At 40.1% G+C, this 16,534-nt stretch overlaps 1 protein-coding gene across 8 annotated transcripts in view; it reads left to right on the top strand.

Moving 5' to 3' along the window:
• EBF1 (EBF transcription factor 1) overlaps positions 1–16,534 on the top strand; it is a 443,435-nt gene that overhangs the window by 393,657 nt on the left and 33,244 nt on the right. For all 8 annotated transcript variants that reach the window (XM_064278925.1, XM_010592220.3, XM_064278923.1 and 5 more), the window contains exon 11: positions 9,583–9,671. In XM_064278925.1, coding sequence (XP_064134995.1) covers positions 9,583–9,671 — 89 coding nt within the window. The remainder of the gene's footprint in view (positions 1–9,582; positions 9,672–16,534) is intronic.

Genomic DNA, 16,534 nt, shown 5'->3' with positions numbered 1-16,534 from the left:
TGGATCCACAATCAACGCCCATGGAAGCAGCAGTCAAGAAATCGAACTGTGTATTGCATTGGGCAAATCTGCTGCAAAAGACCTTTTTAAAGTTTTAAAAAGCAAAGATGTCACTTGGAGGCACCTGACACAAACCATGGTATTTTCAGTTGCCTCATATGCATGTGAAAGCTGGGTAATGAATAAAGAAGACCGAAGCTGAATCAACATATTTGGATTATGGTGTTGGTGAAGAATTTGAAAACGGACTGCCAGAAGAACAAACAAATCTGTTTTGGAAGAATTACAGCCGGAATGCTACTTAGACGCAAGGATGGTGAGACTTTGTCTCATGTACCTTGGACATGTTATCAGGAAGGACCTGTTCCTGGAGAGGGACATCGTGCTTGGTAAAATAGAGGGTCAATGAAAGAGAGGAAGACACTTAAAGAGGTGAATTGACACAGTGGCTGCAGCGATAGGCTCAAGCATAGCAAAGATTATGAGGATGGCACAGTCCCCGGCAGTGTTTCATTCTTCTGTATGTAGGATCTCTATGAGTCAGAACCAACTCGACAGCACCTAACAACACAACATAACTCCAGGGCAGCAATGTTCAGGAAACATTCAGGAAAATGTTCCATTTCTGCCACCTACTTCTCACCTAAACCCTCCTAGAAAATACCAACCAGTTGTGGCATGAAATAACTTGATTTATGCACCTCAATAGCATACTGGGTCCCTTTTTCCTAAAGGAGGAATCGACCTTTGAGGTGAGGGCCCAGCTCAAATCTATACGGAGAGCTGGGTGGGACAGAAAGTAGTTTCTCCATGATTTTGTGGGGCAATTTTAAAATATCAGGGCAGCCTCCCCAAAAGGTGTATATTTGTTAACATGGTGAGCTTTAAGTAATCAGGCAATCGTCTGGATGGCTCATTCACCTGTATGAAGTCAAGAGTCTGAGCACCAAGATTCCTCTTAGCACTGATTTCTGTTTCCTAGATATTTAGTGAAATAGTAGTAAAAGTTTATTTGATTTGATGGAAGAACTTGTCAATATGCTGCAAATTATGATTCATCGATGTTAAAGTAAAATAGTCATTTTGGAAGAGTAAGGAAAACATTGCAAAAAAATACCCCAAAAAACAAATGAGGCTTCGGTTTTAATTGTGATTCTGGTGTGTGGCCTTAGATATGCTGCCAGCTGTGTCTGTGCCTCAGTTTCCCACCTGTGAATTGGGAGAATAACCTTTGATATGTAGAAATGGATTAGATAATTTCTATAAAGCATTTTGATAGTACTAGAGAAAGGATCTTATATAACCTCGGGGTTTGTTTAAAATGACAGGTGGTCACTGTGATCATTAATCTATTAAAACCCTTCACAGGGCTCTTATAACTTACAGAATAATTGAGTTCAAGATGTGAAATATTAAAAATTAGTTTTTTTTTTGCAAACGCCTTTAAAAGTAACCCCCCAAAGCGTAAATTGGTATAAACTTTCCAAAGGATGGTATCAAAAGATTAAAGTGTGCATATTCTTTAATCTAAGATTTATCCTGATTGTTGTTCATTATGGCACTTGTTAGATTCTTGAAAATTTGGGGGGAAAAACCCCACATCCTCCTTAATACGGGGTTTGTTATGTAAATCATGGCCCATCTATATAATGTAATACTCGGCAGCCATTAAAAAAGAACGAGTGGGTATAAATATGTATATAATCTATGTTTACATAAAATAGTATTGTAAAAATGCCTGAAAGCATACATACTAAAATATAAATAGTTCTTATGTATGGTCTGTTCCCCTTTTTGTGTTTCTTTTGTATTTTTTTATGTAATAAGAATCAATTACTTTTAGACTTAGAAAAACAGTAAAGCTGTTTCCATTTTGAAAAACAAAAGCAAATCACTCCTAATTCTTCCTCCTCTTCTTGATCTCCCAGGCTTCTTGAAGCCTTATTAATTTCCAAACATACACCAGTTCTTTGCATTCCAGCTACAGTCCTCAGGGTTTTCCATCTCACCCTCTTTCTCCGAGAGCCCTCTGCATTTGGTCCTCTTGGCTTTGCTGCTCATTCTCTCTTCGGTCTTGGCCTTGCACGCTCTCCTGCCAGTGTTCCTGGCCCCACCCTCTATAAAGAGGACTCAGCAATGCACACCAGCTTTCTCCTCTGATTGTGACTTCAGTAGAGAGAGATGTTGCTTTCCTCTGGGTGATTTTTGAATCTCCAAGTTGTTGCCATATATCAAGACTACAAATAGTCTTGAAGAGACTTCGAAGACTACAAATAAGAAGTCAGGGCATGTTCAGAGCCAGTTTGGACATTTTCCTTTGGCTCCTATATTGGTACATGCTGCCCATGTTGGCTTCATCCTGATGCCCTTCTGGTTGGGTGACAGCTTTCTTCCATTCAATGAGCATCCTCCCGAAGCTTCCCTGAGCCTCACTGGCTCCTGATGCAGGGCTCCAAGCTGTAAAAGCATTTCTCAGGGCTCCACTTGCTAGAGATTTGGTTTTAGGTTTCTTAGGCTGCATATCCTTCCCAGGGAAGAGGTGACCCAGAATACCCCTTGTGCAGTAAACACCGAGGCAGGTAATGAAATATCCAAATGGCTGGAAATGCAGCAACTCTCTTCCTTTGCCATATTTCGGGCTCTCGTTTAGGTTTCTGGTTGATTCTTTGGTTTATATATTTTAAAGTCAGTCTTAAAGATAGGTTTGTGACGATAACTTGCTGTTTTATTGTTTACCTCTGGTTGCTAATTTAGTGAGTGAGGGAAAAAATGGGGCCATTATAGAACAAAAAGGCTCTGCCTAACACATATGTAATAACTCTTATGCCCAGAATGGTCTGCCTGGAAGGGAAATGCTCTGCAGTTACTCCTTTAGTTCAAATATAGAGTAGTCACCAGGGAAGCCTGGAGACCCAGGTGCTGGTTTTATCATTGCCTCTGCTAGGAGGTTTTATTTATTACTTGGCATAGAGTCTAGATATTTGTTTGGACATTAAATGGCAATAGAATATAAATATTCTCTTCCTAATATCTGCATTTCTTTTTATTTCCAGTCAAAATGACATCATGTCACACAACCATTAAAAAAAGGAAATTAAAACCCCAGAAATATGTTAAAGCTCTGCAGTGCGTCGCTGAGCTGTAAAAGCAGGGGAACTCTGAGCGCTCAGGTTGGAACGGCACCCAAACGCTTTTCCCCTGATGTTTGGGAGCACAGCTCTCCAGCCTCTCATTTCCATTGTTTCCAGGAATAAGTCTTCCAGAAGTTAAAGAGGGCGGAGGAACCATTTCTCTAAAAGGAAACTCTGAAAAGGGAAAAATCAATTGTCATAATGAAGCAAGAATGCCTTCGTCTTGACTACATGATTTTAATCAGCGAATAAATACCCCTAAAGAGAATTCTTTTTATTTGATGTGTTTGTGAAGTGGATTTCTTAAAAAAAAAAAAAAAAACCCACAAAAAGAGACTAAAAGCATGAAAAGGCTAAAATCCGCATACATGTTTTGGTTAGAGTCTGGTCATTACTAGGTATTTTGAATTGGATATTGCGATCCTGTGATTACTGTTGGGGCATAAAATCTAGTCTTATTATTCTCAATTTTCTTTGCGTATAACATTTCCTGGTGCAGAAACATTTGAATATTGTAGCCAATAGCTTTGTATAATTAGGGCTGTCATGTCTCTGTTGAAGCCCATGATGGGAAAGGTTGAAAAGAGAATGGTTACTTTGTAGAAAGTTCCTGGTTTCCTTTAGGGGAGTGTGAGATTGGGAAGGGACTAAAAGCCGTTTATAAGCAGTCCCAACACAAGGCCAGATAAATGACGAAAAATTTAATTTTTCTTTTAACCGTTGAATTAACTGTTGCTTTTGAAAAGTATGGTGAAACCTGTGAGAGCCGGAACTTGACGGGGCTGCCATGTTTTCCCTGTCTCTCAAGTTTTCCACCCTTTACGGGGTGCAGTCTTACGACTTTTCTATCACTCTCTGTTAGTGGAAAATATTTGAGTTTTCCTCCTCTGACCTGTTTCTACCTTACACAACTTTGGGCTTTCTCAGATTTTGCCTTAATAGCTTGGATGCAGCTGAAATGCCATCCCCACGCGTATATCACGGACTTCGACCAAGGTCCATTCCTCGGTATCATATCATAGCTGTGGCTGAGAGGACCCTTCTGAAATCTTAGCTGATGCATCTGCCCTGTAAGCTTGCTCTCCTGTTTAGGAACATTTGATTTTGCTTTTCATGTGTTTATAGGAAAATTTCCAGCTTACTCTAATATATTGTACACAGCTCCCTATGAAGGTCTTATTAAGCTTACTTTTTTTTAGTAAATAAGTATCTACCTCTAAATTTGAAGAGATCAGTGGATGACATCTTGAATTCAAATGTTTGTGGCTCCCCACTAGCCTGATCTCTTCTTACATCCATGTGTCCGGGTAGTGGAGTGTGACCCTAGGGAAGACTTCATCAGAAACGGGAGCAGAGATCCACTACCTGACTTTTAGGGAGGCAAGAGACTGGGTTCCTGAGCAGGAGGGAAGACTGGCCATGAGATCCTGAGCTGCCTTCCAACTCTACCATCAAAGTATTTCATCTGCCCTTTTGGATTGGATTGTACATATCTTGCAGAAAGTTTACTTTTAAGGACCTGTGGTCCTTAAAAGTAAATGCTTTATGACATAAAGCAGCTAATTTTCACAAATGTCCTCTGAGCGAATGGTAGGCACTAATAATGGTTATTGAATAAATGGATGATTTAATGTCTTAAAGAACTTTTAAAATGTGTACATTGGTCCCATTTCATTCCAATGATTTAAAAATTGAGCCTTGGGATTATGAATTTTTCTAAACCATGTGAGCCTCCCTTATTCTGTTACCTTCCCTAACTGTTTTGGGGTGAGAGCCTCTCGAACCCTTTTCAGAGGGTGGGGACTAGGTGATCAGAAGGAAAGACATAGGAGCTGCCACATCTTCCCCTTCGTTTTGTAGCTCACAGCTTCATGGGTTTTTCTTTTATCAACCTAAGAGGCTCATGCATCTCTGTTTGTGGTTAATTATACCCAATTAAGATTTTTTCCCCCCTCTACCAGATTTTCAGGAGCCCTGGTGGGACGGTAGTTTAGCACTCAACTGCTAACCGAAAGGCTGGTGGTTTGAATTCAACAACCAACTGCTCCAAGGGAAAAAGATGTGGCAGTCTGCTTCCACAAAGATTTATAGCCTTGGAAACCTTATGGGGCAGTTCTGCCCTGTCTTATAGGGCCGCTATGGGTCAGAATTGACTTGCTGGCAGTGGGTTTGCCTTTTTTTTTTTTCTTTTCTTTTTAGTTCTCCCAGATTCTCAGGATTGTCCCAGTTTTAGGGGGAAAAAAACTTGATTAGTTGCGTTTCTACTGGTGCCCCTCAGCTCTGTGCTTGAGTACAATGAGGTCACTTTGTTGTAACGATTAACTTTATATTACATTCTTGCAGAGTAGATGTATGTCCCTGAGGTACAACTACCCCCACCGATGAAATAAATATACCATTCTTTATGGTTCCTCCCCGTTACCCTTTCTGTTGATTTTCAGAGAGTTTATGAATAGTCATATATTTATACAACTGGCCAAAAGTATACTACTTATTTTTCTTATGGTCTCTAATAACCTATGCAAGGTTATTAAAGGGTATACAGACCCCTTTTAAGGCATAGTTTCTTATGTCATTACTTTATACAAGCAGGTCAAATTCCATCTCGGCAACAATCTCTTGCTCTTAACCTTTTTCTCTGATTATAAAAGTAATATATGTTCATTGTGGAAAATTCGGAGAATGTACAGCATAAAGAGGAGGAAGAAAAACACTTTAGGACCCATTTCTTAGAAATAACTACTGTTAGGCAATTTATGCACAGGTATATTTTCTTTATTCTATGTGTGTTCATCAAGAAAGAAAATGTAGTCATATTATACACATTTTTGTTGTTAGGTGCTGTCGAGTCGGTTCTGACTCATTGAGACCCTGTGTATAACAGAACGAAACATTACCTGGTCCTGTGCCATCCTCATGATCATTGCTATGTTTGAGCCTGTTGTTACAGCCACTGTGTCAATCCACGTCATTGAGGGTCTCCCTCTTTTTGCTTACTGTCTACTTTACCAAGCATGATGTCCTTCTCCAGGCACTGATTCCCCCTGATATGTCTACAGTAAGTGAGATGATGTCTCTCCATCCTCGCTTCTAAGGAGCATTCTGGCTATACTTCTTCCAAGCAGCCCGTGTTATATTTGTTTGTTCTCCTGGCAGCCCATGTTATATTCAATATTCTTCACCAACACCATAATTCATAGGTGTCAATTCTTCTTTGGCCTTCCTTATTCATTGTCTAGCTTTCAGATGCATATGAGGTGATTGAAAATACTATGGCTTGGATCAGGTGTACCTTAGTCCTCAAAGTGACATCTTTTTAACACTTTAAAGAGGTCTTTTGCAGCAGATTTGCCCAGTACAGTGTGTCATTTCATTTCTTGACTGCTGCTTCCCTGGGCGTTGAGGCATGTAAAATGAAATCCTTGACAACTTGAATATTTTCTCCATTGATCAAGATGCTGCTTATTGGCCCACTTGTGAGGATTTTTTTTAAAGAAAACAAAAATATTGTACCTATGCTCCTATAATTTGCTTTTTTCACCTAGCAATGCATTATATATCAATACATTTTTTTTTTTTTTTTTCCTCTCGTGGCATTGCTTGTGAGGACTGCATCGTACTCCAGTTCTTAGGTGGGCATTAACTTAAATCCCCCTCCCACTTAAGTTGTTTTCAGGGGTTCTGGACTTTCTTTTTTTAAAATTTTTAAATCACAATCTTTAAAAGACAGCTCCTCACAGTGGGAAGTTGGCTTACTTTTTTCTCTCATCAATGCAATCGGACAAATCATCAGGCTCCTTTGAATATAAGACAGTTCTTTGCCTTGTATATCTTTAGTGTTACTTTTGTCTACCACAGTGGACAATTCTATTGTAACTTTCAACACCTAAACTGAGGGCATGTGAACATATTTAAAAACATTAGCATAGAGCAAATCATAAAGGCATGGGAAATAAATTAAAAATCTTTGCCTTACTACCTGAAATATTTCCTTTCTCATGTAGTATGCTCCCCTAGAGTAGATGCTTATTTTTCTTTTAATAATGAATTTAACGTGCCTAATTCAATTACTGTTTGTAACAGTGGAATGATTTCTCTGTGAAGGCTCTTTAGACTTCCCAGCTATGAGTTCCATATGATATTTGAATTTGTTCTTTAATTGCCGATATTAAGTGTCGGTGATTCTGCTGTAAGTTGGTGGTATAGGAAGAGAAATACATCCTACCCCTCAATACATCTGACAGTCATTCAATTAACAACCACAGATTTCTCAGTACAGTAGGAATTTAGTATGTAAACAATTGAAAGGGTGGGCCAACAATCCAGATTCTACTGGTGACTTAAGCTGAAAAATAAAACCAAGAATTGGATTTTTCAGGATGCTGAATTATGTCTTCAGATATTAAAAAATGATGCACTTAATTGTCGAAAGCCATTATTCATGGTTACATGTTTTTGTTGGCAATTAGCATTATGGGTGGGGGAATGATAAAGCTGGGTGCTCATTCTTATCGCTCTCATCCATTTCGTGATTAAATACCGTGGCTTTTATGAGTAACAGCGTCCCTGCATAAAGAGTTCTATGGCTTTTTCTCTTCAAGTCTAATTTGAAAAGAATTCTTCTTCTCAAGGGTTTAGAAAGTAATTCATAAAGTGGGAGGAATAATAAATATTGTGCTTAAACTCTTATACTAGTAGAGAGAGAGAGATTCAGTACACCTGGGGGTAATTTGAGTTAATTTCCACAAGAGACAGGTTGAAAGTTTACTGTTTTGAGTTGGAGGGGATGGCTAAATCTCATATTTGCAAAAATGATTACACTATCTTAAATGAAAATGCTACTCTATTAACAACTTCCATAGGCATTGCATTTGGGGAAAAAATCTTTTTAATACAAAGTTACTCGAAGTTCAGTTCAATTTAAAATATGCAAGTGAGGAAAAAGTACTTACGCTGATTTATGTGTCTTTTGGAGGTGTTATTATGTAAAACAATGTACTTTTGTAAATGGATTTCTGGCCACTTTATGCAGCCTTTTTTTTTCTTCTTCTTCTTCCTTTTTTTTTTACATAAAAAGTAAGCACTGTCAATCAAGGAATTTTAAGGTTTATTTCCTCTTTAGAAATGATTGATAGCCTTTTAGATTTATCAGTTGACAAGTTAAAGGGTTCTATTGGTATAATTATGTACTAAATTCACAGTCTTTCAATTTAAATGTCCTTTTAAAACCACAAGATTATCATACCTGTATTTTGAAAAGTGGGCCAGTCAGTTTGGGTTGGTATACAAATTGCTTCCATTAGCCTTGGGACCTATTTGAATTTAATACAGTTTTTTAAAGTTAGTAGTAGTATGAATCTTACTTTTAAAATTTAGGTTAATGGAAAATGCATTTTAAGTAAAGCAGGTGGCAACTTGTTTTCTAATGTATAGTAAATGTCAGAATTACAAAGACTGTCTTTTTATTCAGTATGGGAGATAATATGTGGCTGATTGGTTACACTAAAAAAGAATGAAAAAAAAAAAAAAACCCACCCACTACTTAGAGGATATGAGAAATAAGGACAGAGGATGGAGCGTCCAGCTCTTCCACTCAGGTGAGACATTTCATGTCCAGGGAGGAAATTTGAAAATAATAGACCACAGTCCACTTTCTATTGGGCTTAAGGATGCTTTGAAGAGGGTGAAGTCCATAAAAGCACAGTAAAACCCACTGTCTCCAAATATTGCAGATTTGCTCTTTTTAGTCTTTTTGAGAAATACTTTTGGAGGTGCAGCTTCTCTAAGCTAGTACTCTGCAGAGGTTGGTCTTTTTCGTGAAGTAACATTGATGTTGGTGAATCAGTCATTTTAGTTGTGAGGGTTTTGCCTCAAGGATGTTTTCAACACCTAGCTCTTTGTAGACTATCAAGGGTGGAATAGGCTTTCCATGCTAGAAGACCCCCCTCCGGCTGTGTTCCACTACCCTCACCGTACTTTTGCAGGTTTCCGTGCCACAGAAGGTATTACAATATCGTATCAGATGAGCTCAGCTAGAGATTTTGCAATTAAATAAGTACTTTGAATTCTCCTGCTGTTTGCAATGTGTAGATAGGCTGGCAAGCCCTTGAGCATGTTGACTCCAGCTTCTGATTAAAGTGAATCCTAAGACTTCCCATCAAATTCCATTTTACTTTATATTTGTAGTAACGTAGGGAATATAGGATTTGGCCAGAAGAGCTGAGTTCAAGACCTGCTACTGATGTTCTTTGGGTCGAGTTACTCCTCACCTTGGTAAATGGCAGAAGTAGGTGGAGAAAATATTCAGTGAAGGGATCATTTATAGGGGCATTTTATGATCTAATTCAAAAGTATTAACTAAACTTTAGAAGTCTTCAGTTATTCCTGCACCATCATTGTGGCAAATCATTTTTCCTAAAAATGCCCTAATTGTGTGACGTTTTCATTGCAGCGCTGAACGAACCTACCATTGATTATGGTTTCCAGAGGTTACAGAAGGTCATTCCCCGGCACCCTGGAGACCCTGAGCGTTTGCCAAAGGTCAGAATGCTTCCTATTTTGGTTATTGTCTCTGGAATCTCAGGCTTGAGTGATTGTAGAAACTCTATTCATTGATAAACAACTCATATTTTTGTGCTTTGTTTGGTACTATAAGGTAAGCAGAAATGAAAGGAGCAAATACTTAGGCGTTAAGCAGTGTTGTACTTTTTTCTACATATGTCATTCATTTCATCCTCTCAACAACCCTGCCCCCAAGGTAGGTACTATTACCACCACCACTTTAGAGAATAAAATAAGCAGAGAGAGGTTAAATAATTTGCTAAACGTCACACAGCATATAAATCGCTAGACTGAGTTTCAAACCTGTATAGCTTGGCTCCAGAGTCTGATTTATTAATCACTAAACAAAACCAAACCCGTTGCTGTTGAGTTGATGCCAACTCATAGCGAGCAGCTGATGGATTCCACTGCCGACCTTTGGGTTAGCAGCTGAGCTCTTAGTCACTGTGCCACCAGGGCTCCCATTACTGCATCATACCAATTTATAAGAAGACAGAAGTACATCACATTTCTACCTACGTGAAGATCCATCCTTATCCCTGGCGATGGGAGAAAGCCAGAGCTCAAAAGAAGACATATTGGTAGATCTCATGACTAGGAAAATAAGACAGAGCCTCTTTCCTCCAGATACAATCCACCTAGTTGGGAAATAAGGTACAAATATATGCAAAATTGAACAAAAATTCAAGACAGAGTATAGTGTGTATATGTGTATGTGTGTGTGTGTATCATGCAGCAATATGTCATTAATTGCCAGTGCAGAAAGAGGGAAATTAACTTTCATTGACTTCTGTTCTGTACCTGTTATCAAGTTGAAACTGAGGAGCTTGGGCCCTGTGTCAGAGCGATCATCACACACAACTAAGCATGGTAGAAAATAATAGGCACATTTAACAAAAGTGTAACCAAAGCTCTGCAAGGCCTCCGAGGAGAGTGCAGTTAAATTCTAAAGAAGTTCAAGTGCAGAGTTAGTTGAGGACACTGAGGCAGGTTAAGAGAAAACTACCGTTCGCCGACAGCAAAGAGAAATTCCATTTACCGCATGGGGAAAACTAGTATAAATTAAGTGAGGATTTGAGAGGACCTTTTTCCTGCCACAGTAGTCTAGAGACATGTCATTTCTAGGTCTCTTTATCCTCATGAAATACTTATAAAAATGGAATTGGGAACTTTCCTAGCCCAATGAACCTCCTCGGAGGATCAGTGTTTCATCAAATCCTACCTGTGTGCCTGCTGCACTTGTAGGCAGCGCCACCTGTCAGAACAGGCCTTGTTCTTGTCCAGAAAGAAGCTGGGGGAGGGAGGTTGCTACCTGCCCAAGGAGAGGAAGGACTGTGATCAGCAAAGGCATCTGTCCTCTACCTTGATCTCAGGGAAGGACCACCTAGCCTTCGGTCTCATCCTTCTGGTTCTCGGAGCAGCCTCACTTCAACTGAACACAGTTCACCTTGGTAAAAACTTTTTGAAAGCATTTGACCTGAGGAAGAAATCATATAATATCTCAATGTGTCTACATCCTTGCCTTTGAAAGGGCCTCCGTCTTACAGGCCTTTCTTCTTCCCCTTCTCTGACTTGTTCTTGGTGAGCAATTAAATAATCTAATTATATAATGAGTGACAGTCTCCTTTCATAGCATAGCCATGCTGTTGAAGGATTTCTCTTTATCTCCATCTAGTAAGAATAGAGCCATGTAGGCAGAAATGAACCCTGGTTGCGTGTTGATTAGTGCTTAGCTGCTAATCGAAAGGTTGGATATTTGAACCCACCAGCTGCTCTTTGGGAGAAAGACGTGGCAGTCTGCTTCCGTAAAGATGACATCCTTGGAAGCCCTGTGGAGCAGTTCTACTCTGTCCTATAGAGTCACTATGAGTCGGAATTGACTCGACGGCAATGGGTGTACTAAGAACCTGAAGTTGCTGGGAGGTGCAAATGGTTAACGTGCTCGGCTGCTAACCAAAAATTTGGAGGTTCGAGTCAGCCCAGAGACACCCTGGAAGAAAGGCCTGGTGATCTACTTCCAAAAAAATCAGCTATAGAAAACCCTGTGGTGCACAGTTCTCCTCTGACACACATAGGGCCGCCATGAATCAGAGTCGACTTGGTGAAAACTGGTTGGTTAGTTAGTTAGAACTCGTTAGTTACTTACTAAGAATTTAGCTCCTGCAGATTTCCTAAGTGAAATCATTTATTTTATAGCACAATGATTTTGTGTCTACCCAATGATGGGTGCCTTAGGTGTCTTAATTGTAGAACAAAGGCATGGGTTTAATGGCAGATTCTTCCTGTTGTCTCTATTTTGGCACCATCTTCCCTTTACATTTAACATTTGAGTCCTCTAGAGTCTGCTGGAGGGGTTGAGGGCACAGACTGGAGAGTCAGATTGGACAGGGTGGAACTCAGAGCTCTGGTACTTACTAGCTATGCAACCTGGGTCAAAGTTCTTTCTCTCTCTGTGCCTCAGTTTTCTTTCCTGTCGAATAGGAATGTGATCATTCCTACCTTGTCAGGTTGTTATTTTTTATCAATTATTTAGCATTCAACAGAAGGTAGCTATGATTATTTGTCAATTGAGTGAGAGTGGGGCCCTTGTTTCCAACAGCTCTTCCATCCAGTCCCCGCAGAGGAGAAAATCTTAAACCTGGTATGTGGTTGAGTGTGTAGTTTATCTTCTGTGCCTCAGTTTCTTCATCTATGAAATGGGGATAATAGTAGTGCCTACCTCTTAGGGGGAAACCCTGGTGGCGTAGTGGTTAAGTGCTACTGCTGTTAACCAAGAGGTCGGCAGTTCAAATCTGCCAGATGCTCCTTGGAAACTCTACCAGGTAGTTCTACTCTGTCCTACAGGGTTGCTATGAGTTAGAACCGACTTGACGGCAGTGGGTTGGTTTTTTACCTCTTAGGGATCATGTAAAGATAAAAAGGCAATCTCCTGTGTGCCCTTGGCAGAATATTTGGCCCGTGCCTGCCATCCGTAAATATTTATTGAAAAATAGAAGACGATCTAGTTTCAGAGCTGAGATCTAAAGAAGCCAGGCGGTACTTTCCGTATTCATAAAGGAAGGCAAGAAATAGGAATATAAGGTTCGGTGTTGTGTATTTACTTTTAAAAACATTTTTGACGTTGCATGTCATGGTCAGAAATGTTGGACAAATAGCAAAGACATGTGTCACTTTGTCCCTGGCGGCCTGATGGTGAAATTCCCAGCCCCTTTTCCTGGGTTTGAGGAGAGTAATCAAGGACACAATGGATTTGTGTGCTAAGGAAACACTCCATAGCCGGCATCGAGTCGCTTAACCGTGCAAGGACTTTGGCGGGAGCCCACTCCAGGAAGCTCTAATGTGACTCAAATCAGAATGGCTGTCCTCTTGGCTCTGAATGTTAAGGTGGAGCAAGAGTTCAAGGTCAGGGTCAGGAAGTAGCGGATGGAGCAAGCACAAGGTATTCCTGTGGACTTGAGAGATTTATACTCCTGCTGTCAGTTGCTAGAGGGATGAAAAGGGGCTCCGCCTTTCTTAGAATCATGGCCAGTGTTTGTCAAACAGGAGTGTTTCAGTGAGCCGTGGACCACACACCTTAAAAAACAAACTCCACTTTATTAAACCCATGTGTTTGTGAATAGACAAAACTAGATTCATATAACCACCCACATATTCTGTCAAATGAAACTGCTCCAGTGACCCAGCAGACAGCTTTCCGTAATAATACGCCTTTGTATACTGCATTGTGCTTTTTTCAAGAATGTGTCCAGGCTTTGTTTTACTAGCTCCCCTCTTGTGACATACTCTGTGAAAGCAGACATGGTTCCCATTTACCAAATGAGAAAATGGGCGCAAGCAGAATCCTTCTCTTGAAATCATTTTGTCCCTGAAAGTCACCATCAGGGATAGTTGCTATATCCACAAACTTAAAATGCTACAATTATGTGAATCTCAGATTTTTTTTTAATTCCTTTTTCATATGCTCGTAGAGAAGGGCAAGCCAAGGCTTTAAAATCACTGTGTCCCATTTGTGTTTTATACAGACCTGCCTTCCACTCAGGATCCTGGCAGGAGCGAAAGGAACATGTGAACAACTTTGGGGTGAAGGTTAACTTCTCTTATAACATAGATGTCTCGGTGGGGGGAACCTGGTTAGTCAGAAACTTAGATGCTGAGTTACATGATGCAACCCACAAACATTCTGGCAAGGAGCCTTGCTGGTCTGAAGACAAAGGTTGTCTCTGTCGCCTTTCAATTTGTTAGCTGTCTTCACGAGTGGTCAGAGAGCTTTAGCTCAATAGGCAGTGAAGGCAGACCCTGGGCTTAGCCAGCGCTCTGTGTTAGCTCTGCTCGGCAGTGCATTACAAAGGCTTTCTATGTATCTATATATATTTTTTAATTTTATTGTTGTAATATTTATATAACAAACCATTTGACATATTAACCATTTTAAAGTGTACATTTCAGTGACGTTCCTAACATTCACCATGTGCAGCTATCACCACACCCCATTTCCATTTGATTTTCATCACCCCAAACAGACACTCTGTACCCATTCAACCATAACTCCCCATTTTCCGCTCTCCTCAGCCCCTATAACTACTAATAAACTTCGGTCTGTATCCATTTGCCTATTCCAGATATTCAGTATAAATCATACAATATTTGTCTCATTGGGACTGACTGACTTCACTCAGCATGATGTCTTCAAGTTTTATCCCTGTTATAGCGTGTATCAGGACTTAATCTTTATGGCTGAATAGTATTCTATCTCTTTATCTGTCGATGGACACTTGGGTTGTTTCCACTTTTTTACCAGAGTTCTTCAGGAGCATAGAGGCCTAGAGAGTAGGCTTTTCGGTCAGACAGATGTGAATTTCAAAAACCAGCTTGATCACTTGGTCCAAATAAATAAATAAAAGAACTAAACTCATTGCCATAGAGTCAATTCTGACTCATGGCAACCCCACGTGTTACAGAGTAGAACTGCCCCCATAGGGTTCCCAAGGAGTGACTGGTGGCTTCCAACTGCCAACCTTTTGGTTAGCAGCCAAGCTCTTAACCACTGTGCCACCAGGGCTCCATAGATGAGCACAAACTATTTTTGCACATGACTTAATCTGGCCGAGCCTCACTTTCTCTTTTGTAAAACAGCTAACCCACAGCATTGCTGTTAGGAATTAGTGAGATAATTTACACAAACATGTATTCTTGGCAGATAGCAAGACTTCAGAGAAGGGTGGCCAATAATCCCCGCACCGTGGGTACTTACCACTTCATAGATGAGGCATCAGAGTTGCCAGAGGTCTAACAACTTGCCTAGACTTCACGACTAGCCAGTGTGAAAACCAAGATGCAAACTGAGGTCTTCTAACTTGAAAATCTTTTCTTCCTGCTACACTGAATTCCTACTTCTTCAGATCTGGAAATCTACGTAATTCTGCCTTGAGGGGATTAGCTTCTCTGTCCTTCACCCACACCTAGCTGCCACCCTGCTTAAATGCTCACCAGCTTTCTCCCAACTCCCCACTGAGAGGAATTGGCCTGGGGACCTCCACACAGGGCCAATGTTTTTTCTGCAAAAGCCAGTCCCTCTTTTAGAGAAAATAAAGCAGTTTGAGAAAAGTAACAAAAGCTGCATTTGTATATTTTGCTTTATGGAGCTGAAAATATCTAGTAAATTGATCCAGTGGGAGTAATAAATACACATTACTTTATCTTGTTCTTCATGTCCTATACCCCTGAGCCTTGATAGAACAACACCACTTAATAGACTTAAAAAAGAGTAATTACACTCATTGGTTGTGTGATTTTTTCAGCCCTCCCAGCCCTGCCTGACCTTCTAATTTAGCTCACCGTGTCTAACTAATGCATTTAAATTCATCCTTTATGAAGCATGTATAGTACAGAATTGACTTCGGAGCCTTTTTCAAGCTGTCCTCCCAGGTTTCCAATCTGGTTATTAGTAAGGAGAATGGGCTCCGTGCATCTCTAGTCTCTATAGCTTTGCACGTATATAGATAGTGCATATACATGGCTCAGAGCATTTTTTGTCCTTTATGAAACAAAATAAAAAGTATTTATTACATTTTTTACTTTAAAGCTTTTATACATCCTAGCATTATTTACAGCTAAACACGCAGGCAACAGATGCAAGTGTTTTTAAAATGATTATTGTTAATGTTTCTGCTTGTCAGAAGTGCTTAAATTTTCCTGCACTTTGTCTAAAAACTTAGTAGTGTTGCCTTTTAAGAACAACACATTTAGAAGATCTTGCAAGTCAGATCTGCAAACACTGCTGACAGTTTGTGATGAATGATATTGCAAAATTTGCAAGATGTTTGTCATTTCACACAGTCGACATATTAAGGAACAGATTAAGAAATGCGAACCCCCTATGGAAAACAACCATCCCAAACAAACCTCAACGAAACCTTGAACCCAGAGAGCGCACCGGAACCTCTCACCCGAGTTTTCGCTCCCAACTTCCCACTCAGCCAGCGGAACCCAATTGTTCTCAGTGCATTTTCTCTCACCATATGGTCTCCTCATTACCATACACTAAGAGTCCATATGGGAAACTTGTGAAATGAACTGTATTCATTTTAACTGCCAGATGAGCAGCCTTTTGCTTTGCAAGCTTAGCTTAAGTCATCTGCTGTCTTCGTGTTGTTATGGCAACACGGCACCAATAAAAAATTCTAATCTACTGTAAGTGATCACAGTATTTTAAGTGCTTGCCTATAACTGCCCTCAAAGGGGGAGAGGGAGGAGGGGTTATATTTGTCCAAGGAGCAAAGGGTTGCTGTTCATTCCAGCAGGTGTCATTGAGGAAGCTGTTGAGACAAGGGGTGGGGAACTCA

The sequence above is a fragment of the Loxodonta africana genome, chromosome 2, assembly GCF_030014295.1.
Source record: "Loxodonta africana isolate mLoxAfr1 chromosome 2, mLoxAfr1.hap2, whole genome shotgun sequence".
In the NCBI taxonomy this organism is placed as follows: domain Eukaryota; kingdom Metazoa; phylum Chordata; class Mammalia; order Proboscidea; family Elephantidae; genus Loxodonta; species Loxodonta africana.
Note: the sequence above shows the minus strand (reverse complement) of the source record. Positions and strands in the feature narration are given on the sequence as shown.